This window comes from Podarcis bocagei (genome assembly GCF_964188305.1).
Source record: "Podarcis bocagei genome assembly, chromosome: 12".
Classification (NCBI taxonomy): Eukaryota; Metazoa; Chordata; class Lepidosauria; order Squamata; family Lacertidae; genus Podarcis; species Podarcis bocagei.
This window is the reverse complement of record NC_138137.1, coordinates 30,287,192-30,299,352: the sequence shown is the minus strand read 5'-3', so window position 1 is coordinate 30,299,352 and position 12,161 is coordinate 30,287,192. Positions and strand designations below refer to the sequence as shown.

The following is a 12,161-nucleotide window of genomic DNA, read 5'->3' as shown; positions in this document are numbered from 1 at the left end:
CTTTGCAGTTCCGAAGGCAATTGCGGGTTCTCCCAGCTGGTCACCTCTGCCTCTCCCATGTGCTTTGACTCCTATAGTCGGGAGCTTCACCTTTCTAAGGGGACTTGCGTTTTATCTTCGTCTTCTCCATCCACAGGCAAGGAGCTCATGCCACCCTAGATGAGTTAACTACTTCAGCGTTCTTGACAGTTCAGCTCGACCGGTCACTAGACGGGCATGCAGTCCAGGTTGGTGCCTTCCTGATGAGCCTGGAAATATTGATGGTGCAAAGAGGAGGTCACACAAGCAACTTGAAAGCTACATTCTATTTCTTGCATACAGCGGTTCTCAACCTGTGGGTCCCCAGATGTTGTTGGACTACAACTCCCATCATCCCTGAGCTCTGGCCATCTGGGGTGATGGGAGTTGTAGTCCAACAACATCTGGGGAACCACAGGTTGAGAAAGGCTGGAAGCCCATGCTCCCTATTGTCCTCCAAATGATTTAAGGGCAACTATCTGTGAGCGGGAAAGACAAACACACCCACCCTGTACTTGCGGGAGCTCCTGTGTCTTTGGAAACGCTAGAAAAGCAGGGTATAGGAGGCTTCACCATTGCAGGTTGTGACTTGTGGTCACACGGAGGGAGATTGAGATGCCCACTTCTGTATGTTCCCCCTTCATTGCATATTTAGTTAAGCCCTACCGTATTTTTCGCTCTATAACACGCAGATTTTTTCTCCTAAAAAGGAAGGGGAAATGTCTGTGCGTGTTATGCAGCGAATGTGTGGTCCCTGGAGCCGAAAAATGAGGCAAAAATCAAACCACGCTTCAGGGAGAAGGGAGCTCCGTGAGAGAGGAAGTGGCAGCTTTCCTGCATTCTGCCTCAGGGTCTTACTGCCCACCCTCTCTGTTTCGTTACTGTGTTTGCTCAAACCGAACAAAGAGCAGGGAAAGCCCCTCCCCTCCAGGCAAGAAGAGAGGAAAGGAAAGGAGCGTCCCTCCTTCTATCCTCTCCCTGCTCCGGAGGGAACAATGTTTGTGAAGGGAAGAGAGATTACAGGTTCGGCTTAAAATTCTGATTTGACTTCCTGCTTTTTGTTTTTGGAGACACACAGCATTCAAATATGCTTTCTTCCATTTAAAAGGATGAAATCCTTAAACAGTGTTTTGCCTGTAAATTCATGCGATCTGGAAGATTACAGTGTCTGTACCTCTTAAGGGATGGCAAAGCTTAGGTTTCGCTGCTAAATAGTTCTTAATGCAGTTAAAATGCTTTCTTCTGTCATGCTGGTGGGAGGGAGAGGGAGAGAGAGAGAGAGAGAGAGAGAGAGAGAGAGAGCACGCTGGCTGGCTTGTGTGGGTGGGTGGGGGGAAACTTTTGCCTTCCTTTCCTCACGTTATAGCCCTCTCCTGCATTCTTAGCCTTCTGTGTTTTTCCTTCCCTCCCCACTTAAAATGTGGTTACAAAGCATGGATCCACATGGATCCTCAGGATCTTTGCATTGGGTCACCCCAAATTCACCATCAGAGCACACAGCATGTCCATGGCTACAGCCTGCCCCCCCAAAATCACACACCCATTGTTGCCTGGGGCTGCAATGGTGCAAAAACGTGGTTACAAAGCATGGATCCACATGGATCCTCAGGATCTTTGCATTGGGTCAGCCAAAATTCACCATCAGAGCACATAGCATGTCCATGGCTACAGCCTGTCCCCCCCCCAAAAAAAATCACGCACTCACTGTTGCCTGGGGCTGCAATGGTGCAAAAACGTGGTTACAGAGCATGGATCCACATGGATCCTCAGGATCTTTGCATTGGGTCAGCCAAAATTCACCATCAGAGCACATAGCATGTCCATGGCTACAGCCTGTCCCCCCCAAAAAAAAATCACGCACCCACTGTTGCCTGGGGCTGCAATGGTGCAAAAACGTGGTTACAAAGCATGGATCCACATGGATCCTCAGGATCTTTGCATTGGGTCAGCCAAAATTCACCATCAGAGCACATAGCATGTCTATGGCTACAGCCTGTCCCCCCCAAAAAAAAATCACGCACCCACTGTTGCCTGGGGCTGCAATGGTGCAAAAACGTGGTTAAAAAGTATGGGTCCACATGGATCCTCAGGATCTTTGCATTGGGTCAGCTAAAATTCACCATCAGAGCACATAGCATGTCCATGGCTACAGCCTGCCCACCCCAAAAAATCACGCACCCACTGTTGCCTGGGGCTGCAATGGTGCAAAAACGTGGTTACAAAGCATGGATCCACAGGGATTCTCAGGATTTTTGCATTGGGTCACCCCAAATTCACCATCAGAGCACATGTCTGTGGCCACAGCATGAAGCACAAAAATGATACGTCCACTGTTTCATTCAGAATATTTTTTCCCTTGTTTTCCTCCTCTAAAAACGATGTGCGTGTTATGGTCAGGTGCGTGTTATAGAGCGAAAAATACGGTATTCAAAAATAGGATCACAATTAAGGTTGGGGCGGGAAGAGAAATTCCATTAAGTTCTCATGTAAAGTCGGACCTAATTTGCACTTTCTGAAACAATAATGCAAAGTAAAATACAGTTATCCTTCAACGACACACTTCTGCAGCCAAGTAATATAAACAAAAATGCATTTGCTAGTGTAAAAGATTAACATAGTTGCATATATTAGTGAAAAGAACATGTGGAAATGCTTTATATTAACAGAAGCCGCTTTGCAAAAATGTGCATACAGTGGTGCCTCGCAAGACGAAAAGAATCCGTTTTGTGATTCTCTTCGTCTAGCGGTTTTTTCGTCTTGCGAAGCAAGCCCATTGACGGATTAGCGCTATTAGCGCTATTAGTGCTTTTAGCGGCTTTTAGCGGCTTATCTGCTGATTGGATCAGCTGATAAGCGGCTTAGCGGCTTAGAAAAAGGGGGGGGGAGGAAAAAAACCCCCGCAGGAACTCGCAAGACATTTTCGTCTTGCGAAGCAAGCCCATAGGAAATTTGTTTTGCGAAGCACCTCCAAAACGGAAAACTCTTTCGTCTAGCGAGTTTTCCGTCTTGCGAGGCATGCGTCTTGCGGGGCACCACTGTATTAGGCAAAATTGCATACAGAAGGGTGTCAGGAGAAATCCACAGTGCTGATGAGTTTTTTAGGAGGGCTTTCTGGAAAAACAAAATAGCAAACTCATGTGGAGAACTGAGCTTCACACTGGAAAAAATGAGAACCTGAGAGACACCAAAACTGACCTTCCATCCGTTATCACAGTACACTCGTGGTGCAACTATATTTTTTGTCACTAGATGGCACTGCAGGCTACATTACAATAAAAGGAGGCTCTTGAAATATTGTTTATCTTTGTAAGTAGTTCTGCACCATGTTTCCCTGGGAGTCTTTGCTGGACCTGCAGATGATTGCCTTCTCCGTTGCACAGGCAATTTGTGGTGTGTGAAGTTGGTTTCATTTGGCCAGCTCCTCCCTTGATCACACCTGTACATCCCACTGCAACTACCTGCAAGGAGCGCAGGACGAAAAACTGGCTTCCAAGTCCTGCACAGGTTGTGGGGAGGTGGAAGGAAGAACTTCCTGCAGTCTGTGGACATCTGAACAGTTTCTCTTGATCTGAACAATTCCCAAGTTGCACTGAGGGGGAATGCTGCACTACAGAACGTGGACTAAATTGTGGAGGGCGCCAATGAGATTGTGACTGACATGGATGAATGTCTGCCTCTGTGCAGGCTGAAATGCCTATTGTGGTGGGTTTGGAGATTACAGTCCCTTCCCCCCTTCTCACCTGTGAGGAAGGTGGGTTCCTGATCTCCTGCCCCTGCTATCCTGTTCAGCCATTAGGGCAGGTCTGTTCCTTTTGTGAGCAGTCAATCCAAACGCAGCCTGCCCACTCCTGCCTAGCATTTATTGTGGCCTGCCCTCCCCTTTTTGTAGTCTTGGCAAGCCGAGCAATGATCAGGTGCATACATGGACTCTATGGGTGGGGTTGCAGACTGACACAACTTTTGTACGTCTGCATTAGGACTTTGATAAACCCCCTTGCAAAATGCCAAAGGAAGCCATTGTGCTCTTTGGCGCTTGTGCAAGAGAAGCGCCACATGTTCAGACCACATCCAGAACATGTTTAAAGCATGGGAACTGTAGTCTCTTAAGAATACTGAGAATGCTAGCTGTAAGGGGGAACTACAATTCTCAGGATTCTGGGGGCCGGGAGCAATGTGATTTAAATGTATGGTTGGGTCTGCCCATAGTTTAATGTTCACATGCTCCCTAAGGAAGCAGTTGTTCAACCACCATCCGACCCCAATTCTATCCATCTGTATGGGGCAGCTTGCTTCTCAGCTGTTGCCTGTGTCCTTCCTGCACCACCATTAACAGCCATGGGGCTGTTCATTCCCTTGTGAGCAGCCTTCCAGAGGCTGCATGCTGGTGGTGGCTGGAGCCAGAGGCAAATATTAGGTGGTAGCACGGATGTGACTCTTACCTCGGTAGAGTAGGCTGCATCCCAGATACACAAAGGTCGGAGGTTTCTGCGCACAGTCTCCTTCCTCCATCCCAGAAAAGCAAGAGGTGTTATCATGATTCCAGCTTGGAAGTATAACCATAAAAACAAGCACCTTGTTCACCCCTGTCTCCTCTTCTGCTGCTGTTTCCCATGGGTCAAATTTTAGATTGTAGGCTCCTCGGGGCAGGGCTACCTATCCTCTTGTATTCTGGTTAGGTGCTGGGAACATTGATGGCGCTTTATAAATATTAGCAAGTACCAAGTCTTTGACACATGGCAGGTTGGGTGCCTCAGAACAGGCTGTAAGAGATGCTTGCAATTAACTTGCAGCAGGAACAGGGAACCTGCAGCCCTCCACGTTTTGTGGGACTGCAGTTCCCATCATCCCTGACTATTGGCCACGCTTGCTGGGGCTGATGAAAGCTGGAGTCCACCAACCCCTTCTGTGTAGCATTGGACTATCTGAAATCTCAGGTACCTGAGTGGAAGGATTCATGGTCCATTGATGGACATTAGTATTTCTATTCTCCATGCACTGGAGTGTTGGTGCTGACCTTTAAAGCCCTAAACAGCCTCAGCCCAGTATACCTGAAGGAGTGTCTCCAATCCCATCATTCAGCCAGAACACTGAGGTCCAGCTCCGAGGGTCTTCTGGCGCTTCCCTCACTGCGAGAAGTGAGGTTACAGGGAACCAGGCAGAGGGCCTTCTCGGTAGTGGCTCCCACCCTGTGGAACACCCTCCCATCAGATGTTAAAGAAATAAGCATTTATGCTACTTTTAAAAGACATCTGAAGGCAGCTTTGTTTAGGGAAGTTTTTAATGTTTAATCCTGTATTGTGTTTTTAATATTCGATTGGGAGCCGCCCAGAGTGGCTGGGGAAACCCAGCCAGATGGGCTGGGTATAAATAATAAATTATTATTATTAGATAATGCACCCCAAAGATCAACTGATAATGCATTCCAGGGATCAATTGTAAGAAAGAGCTCTTCTCGCTTCCTTCTTTAACGGCAGCCTTCTTGATAATCAACCTGGTTGGTGCTTTCCCATTCCCAGATGGCTTTATGCTCCTTGCCTTTCTCCCAGCTCCAGGCAGGTACACAAACAGGGCGCTGCTTCCTGCTGCATTTAAATGCAAATCTCAAATCTGAACCAAACACACATGCACACACCAGAATGTTATATGAGGTATATTTAGATTGCAATGGCATGCTGCATTTCTGCTTCCGTGAGAGGCAGGTTTAGAAAGCCACGGCTGCACACACACACACTGCAGTCACGTAAGCTTGAATTATTCAAGAGAAACGTGCCACTCTTCATTCTTGCCAACTTCCAGCAAAGCATCTGTTGGCCAGGGCAGGCCAGGGCAGCAGGCAGCCTCGTAAAAATCTGTTTCTGTGCTGTTCCCTTCAAACGTCGCTGCAGATCAGAGTCAGCCAAGGAAAGGAGCCCCTGCACTTGTTGAGTTTATTCAAAGACAAACCACTCATTGTTTACAAGGATGGGACATCCAAGAAAGGCGGACAGAAGCCTGCTGCTCCAACACGCTTGTTCCAAATCCGCAGGAACCTAGCATCCATCACCAGGATTGTCGAGGTAAGAAATAGGCGTTCGGAAACCTGTTCTCCGTGTAGCAAGATGAAACAGACACCAAATTCCAGAGCCAGGGACAAACTAGATGTGATGGTAGCAAACACGTGTGTCTGCATGCAGATATGCCCCAGTCAGGTAGAAAGGTGTGATAAGACCCTAGCAAGCTGTTTTCTATTGAGAGAGGTTCATATAGCTCACTGCTGAATACATTGATTCCGTATGTATGCAATCAAAGCAGCTCTCCCCTCTCGATTTTCATAGCATGGGGAATCTCCAGATTTGGGGAAGAGAAAGGGTAAAGTAGCAGTTGTCGTAGGAGAATGCCATATGAGGGGGGAATTAAAACGGGTGTGAGGGGTTCACAGTCCACATGAAACCAAGGTATGGATGGGCCAAAGCAGCACTTCTCCAGGGCTTCAGAAAAGAGACATCCTTGACCCTCTGGAGCAGATTCAGGGAGTCCTGTTGTGCTACTGGGCATCCTTGCAATGTCTTCTATTTGTGCAACTCTTCAGCTGAATGGCCCTGTATACTGATTTCAGGTCCCACATATGAATGTTTGCTGACTAGGCTGTATCATTGCTGTGCTGAAACTGGATTATATTGAAGCTCGTATGCATTTTTCAGTGTTATCCAGATCCAACTTTTATAAGTCAGTTGAAAGTCCTGCCAAAAGCACTTTCCTAAAAAGTTGCTGTTGTTGTTGTTGTTGTTGATTTTGCTGGGTGGGAATGGAGATGTGTGTACAGCAAAACCTTCCTTTCACTGCTAGGTTATTTTTAACATTATAATTAGGACTCTCTCTTTGTGTTGGCCTTTTAAGAGCTTGCATCTTGAGTGGCAGCTGTGAAGTCAGAGGGATTGTTCTGGGCTTATATTAATGTTGCAAACTGCAAAAATGGGAAAGAAGTAAAGAAGAAGCAGCAGGAGACTGATGCAATCTCACTCCTGTCTCAGGTTGATGCAGATGCCACTTCGTTGAATTCCAATGATGTTTTCGTTTTGAAACTGCCAAGTAATGCTGGGTATACCTGGATTGGGAAAGGAGCAAGCAGAGAAGAAGAGAAGGGGGCGCAGTATGTAGCTGGTGTCCTCAAGTGCCAAACCTCTAGGATTGAAGAAGGCCAGGAACCAGGTGAGCACAACTCTACAATTCTAGCGTTCTATTATTTGATGCAGGAGATGTCCACAGCCCTTGACATTCGGGAAAATGGCTTCCTAATATTACTGGCCGTATTAGTGGTGTAACGTGGGTTGCCAGTGCCCAGGGCCATACAGAGGAGGAGGTGGGTGGGAGGGAAACGGACAGAACATGCACGCACTTTTCAACTGCGTCCACATCATCCAGGAGATCACAGCTGCAAATATAAGAAGAGTCGTTCCATTGTCTGGAGAGTTCACTTCCTGGTTTCCATGGAGGAGCCCAGTGATGGAAGCACACAGCTGTATTTAGGCAGCACCCAGTGTTGAAATTTTACACCCCTAACAATCTTGTTTCCTCAACACTTGTTCACAGGGCATTTCACCAAGGAAGTGTTTTTGTTGTATCTTCCAGAGCCATTTTGGAGTGCCCTTGGTGGAAAGAAAGAATACCAGACATCTGCACAGTTACTGACTGAGTCCGAAGACCACCCTCCACGTCTTTATGGCTGTTCTAATAAGACCGGCAGGTTTATAGTAAGTATATGGCAGATACAGTGGTACCCCGCAAGACGAATGCCTCGCAAGACGGAAAACCCGCAAGACGAAAGGGTTTTCTGTTTTGGAGGCGCTTCGCAAGACAAATTTCCCTATGGGCTTGCTTCGCAAGACGAAAGCCCATAGGGAAATCTCCGGGGACCTGTTTTAAATGCTGGTGGTGGGGAGCAAAGCCTTTCCCCCCCTCCGGCCTTCAGAAGAGGTCCAGGAAGGCCGGCGGGGGCCGAAAGGCTTTGCTCCCCACCGCCAGCATTTTAAAAGCAGTCCGGCATAGCAGGGAAGCGCTTCCCGCTATCGCGGACGGCTTTTGAAGGCAGGCGGGGGGAGCAAAGACTTCCCCCCCCCGCCGGCCTTCAGAAGAGGTCCTGGACCTCTTCTGAAGGCCGGCGGGGGGCGAAAGTCTTTGCTCCCCCCTGCCTGCCTTCCCGGGAGAGCGGAGAAAGGCAGCGCCTTTCTCCGCTGTCGCCGACGGCTTTTGAAGGCAGGCGGGGGGGAAGACTTTCGCCCCCCGCCGGCCTTCAGGAGAGGTCCTGGTCTGAAGGCGGTTTCCCTAGGAACGCATTAATTGGTTTTCAATGCATTCCTATGGGAAACCGTGCATCGCAAGACGAAAAACTCGCAAGACGAAGAGACTTGCGGAACGAATTAATTTCGTCTTGCGAGGCACCACTGTAGTTTCTGTTCTGTCCCTTGATTACTATGGTCATTCCGTCTCTGGCTCTTAAATGAGATTAAGGGCAAAGAAGAACATCATTTGCAGAGCATAGAGCAAGTTTATCGTAACATGGAGGTCTCAGACGTAGGCTGCCTTATAGTTGATCATATTTTGGAGGAATGCTGCCCCACCCACTGACAATCCTGCCATTCTGTCTTTTATTTTTCCCCTTTTCATTTCCTTCTGGCCAGTGTTTTTCTCCTTGTCCACTGAGCCACCTAGCAGTATATATATATTTATTTGTAATATACTGTGGCTCAAAAGCTTTGTCAAAGAGAGCCAAGAGCCAAAAAACCTCCAGGTATATAGCTGTACTATGTTTGGAGTTCGATACATTCCTTTTGCCTTGAGAAATGTAATAGGTGTGAAAACAGAAGGGTCCTTTAAGAATTCTGAGTATTCAAGCCCAGAATAAGCAAAGAAGATATTGATTAACTGAGTCAACACTGGTGGATAAAAATGTAGGTCACACAAAGGATCTTCATGAGGCATGGATTAAAACATTTTTTCCAAGGAAAGCTTTGTTGAATCTCTCCCTTTCTCTCTTTCCATACATACAAACATACATATACACAGTGCTTTTTTCTGCAGGGACACAGGGGTACGCATACCCCTAAACATTTTGTGAATCTTTTTTTTTTAAAATGATATTTATTGAAAATTTAAAATTACAGAGAAGGGGAAAAAAGAAAAAAAAAGAAAAAAGAAATTAAACAATACAAGTCAATAAAAAGAAAAAAGAGAGCAAAACACACAATACATCAAAGCCAAAAACAAAGGCAAACAAAAAACTAAAAACAAATCCAATATTCCCAAATCTTTATCTTTCGTTATCTTGTTTCATCGACCTCCTCACACCTCCCTTTTTTGTATTCTAGTTATTAATTATCTCAGCAAATCCTTTCCATCTTTCACTATGTTCTGTCATTAAATTATCTTAATTTATTTTAACCTTATCTTGCCATAAAAAGCCCTAAGTCTTAAAACTTATTTGTACATAACTCCTTATAGCATTTCTACTAAAGCCAAATAGTTTCATTCCAACATTTTTTCTAACACTCATTAAATTTACAATATTTCTCTAAATGAATTTTTAAACTTTCTTCCAATCTTCATCCACCGTCTCTTCTTCCTGGTCTTGGGTTCTGTCAGTCCTTTCTATCCATTCCATTTAGTCCATCAACCTGGTGATCTTCTATCCGAGGCTCTTAACTCTTTTCCATGTCCCTTCTGCAGGTCTTCTTTATATTTATACCTGCACCTTACTTTGTCTTCTGCTGATCTTGTTCTTAGTTTCCTTCCTTTATTGCTGAGGAGTAGATCTCAGGGAGACTCCAACCTAACAATGTCTTTATCCTTTCTCAACAGGTCGGCCCATTCTCCATAGTCAGCACTAAAATCCAAAAGATATTTCAAGCCATGTTTCAAAGTCCCTCCAAAGTTAAAGGCCCCCACAACTCCAGACTCCCCCTGGCGCAAAACCAGATCCCAGAAGCCAGAACAGCCCTGCATAGGGAGATCTATCCAGTTTCCCATCTCCAATCCAAACGAGACTCCATCTCTCCAAATCTGACTTTCTCCAGGTTCGGTCATCAAAAACAACAGCTTATGTTCCTGCAAAGCCTCGGCTCTCTCCACATGTATTTCTTGAGGTTTAACAGCAACCTCCTCCTTTGTCTTCTGCACAACTTGTCCTGTCAAAGCAGATTCCTGGGTCGATTCCTGAGTGGTTTCTATATAGGTATTCACTGTTTGTCCAAAATTATTGACTGCAACAGTCATCAAATCCATCTTCTCATGTAGCTGTTCCAATAAAGCGCTTGTCTTGCAAAGAGCAATCACTAAGGCTTCTTCTGGGCACATTCTTGTTCAAGGTCAATGTCTGGTTCTCACGATCTTTAATCTCTACAGCTGGAGAATTCCCCAGATCGACTCCAACAACAGTTTTCAAAGCTCCCTCTAGGGGAAACAATTTCTGTTTGTATCCGTCCTTTTAAAAGCAGATCCAGCAACAAAATTACTTTTGTTTTTCAAATATTTTGTTCCTTTTAAATGCAAAAGGAAACATTGGATTCAATATGTTTCTCTTTTTTAACTATCTATCAGCAAACGTTTTATTCACAGTCAATGGACTTTCCCAAAACGTCTGTCTTCCTAGCAACCCGTTCCCAGGTTCAAGGCGGTGGAAATTTATCTTTCTTTACTCTCTCTCCTGCAGGCTTGAACAATCTAAGATTTCCCCCCTCTTCTCGTGCTTCCAAGGGAGGTTTAGTAGTTTCAGCCGATGGAGATTTAGTTCTTTACAAAAGTCTTTCCAGACTTTAGCTTGCAATGTCTTTGCTTCAATCTATTTACAAAAGCGGAAGGCGGACTTCCTGTTTAGAGCCTTCCCGCTTCGGTGCCAAATTAAGATATTTCGTAGTCCAATTTTCCGTTCTACTCACGGGTAGTTGTTTAAAATCCAATTGTCCACAGAAAAAGTCAGCGCTCTCCGGCAACAGCAATGCGGCTTCACTCCGTGAAAAGAGCAGTCGATTCGAAGCACCGCACCGCTCACCCCACGTCGCTCTGGATCCCCGAAACCGGGTTTCCCAGCGAGTAGGGGAGGCGCAAAAGGTGCCTGCCGAATCCCACATCCATAGGCTTCTCCCGCCTGTGGTTTTTGATGGGTCTCCGCCTCGCCGTGGCAGTCCAGACCCTAATTTCCACGAAGCGGATTCCTCCTGATCAGAGGAAATCCGCCATTGCCGGAGGCGCTAACCCGGAAGTCCCAACATTTTGTGAATCTTTGTACTTTTGTCCATTTACTGTATTTCCCCTCCCCCCCCCAATTTGAACTATAAAATGGTGATTTTCTTGAGTCAAAATGAGAGTACCCCTAAACATTTTTTTAAGAAAGAAAGCACTGCATATACATACATATAATTTAAAAAAACTAGAAGAAACATTTTCCAGAACCACTTTTCATAATACAAACATTGATAACCAATAACATTAATTAAATAAAAAGAATACAGAGAGATTCTTATCTGCTCATTGCTTCACCTAAATATCTAATAAATCATGGCTCCTTGTGTCCATCAAGTGTATCTGGACTCTGAAGGAAAGAAGCAACTGACTTATAGGCTCTATATACTTGCATACTAAGCAGGTACTCCATTGAGATCTTCAATTTTACTATATAATTAAGTCATAGCAAAACACAGGAAGCTTTAAGGAAGAACATATTAATGGAACAAAGCTTGGCTTTATTATGAAAACACATACTTTCTGCAGTGTAAGAGGGCTTACATTTTGTTTCAAAGTTGTATGAGAAGGACTGAAATATCCAGTTTAATTTTATCGTTTAGCAGCAGTCTAGTTGCTCTGTGTGCAAAGGGATAGGGAGATGAACTTTTTAGTAGTCACTATCCTATTTTCTCTTATTTGGTAGCTTTATATTGTATCGAATGGTGGCGGCTTACTCATTAGTCAAGTAACGGGTGCAATGCAAATTCCCACACACATCTGTCCTAATTTTCTAAAACGCAATGTTCTGTACCAAAAAAGTGTTTCTCTTAAAAATAATAATCTGCTAATTGGTTTAAAAAAATAAAGTCACCGGGTGTCTAGTTAATTTAACAGATTTACTGCATTTTATTCTTTATTTAAATCCTTTCTAAACCTGGTTCCTCAGT

At 45.2% G+C, this 12,161-nt stretch overlaps 1 protein-coding gene across 1 annotated transcript in view; it reads left to right on the top strand.

Moving 5' to 3' along the window:
* The window catches only part of SCIN (scinderin), a 54,143-nt gene that overhangs the window by 34,285 nt on the left and 7,697 nt on the right, over window positions 1–12,161 (top strand). The window contains exons 10-13 of the mRNA XM_081164566.1: window positions 137–227; window positions 5,904–6,074; window positions 7,029–7,206; window positions 7,627–7,748. Coding sequence (XP_081020692.1) covers window positions 137–227; window positions 5,904–6,074; window positions 7,029–7,206; window positions 7,627–7,748 — 562 coding nt within the window. The remainder of the gene's footprint in view (window positions 1–136; window positions 228–5,903; window positions 6,075–7,028; window positions 7,207–7,626; window positions 7,749–12,161) is intronic.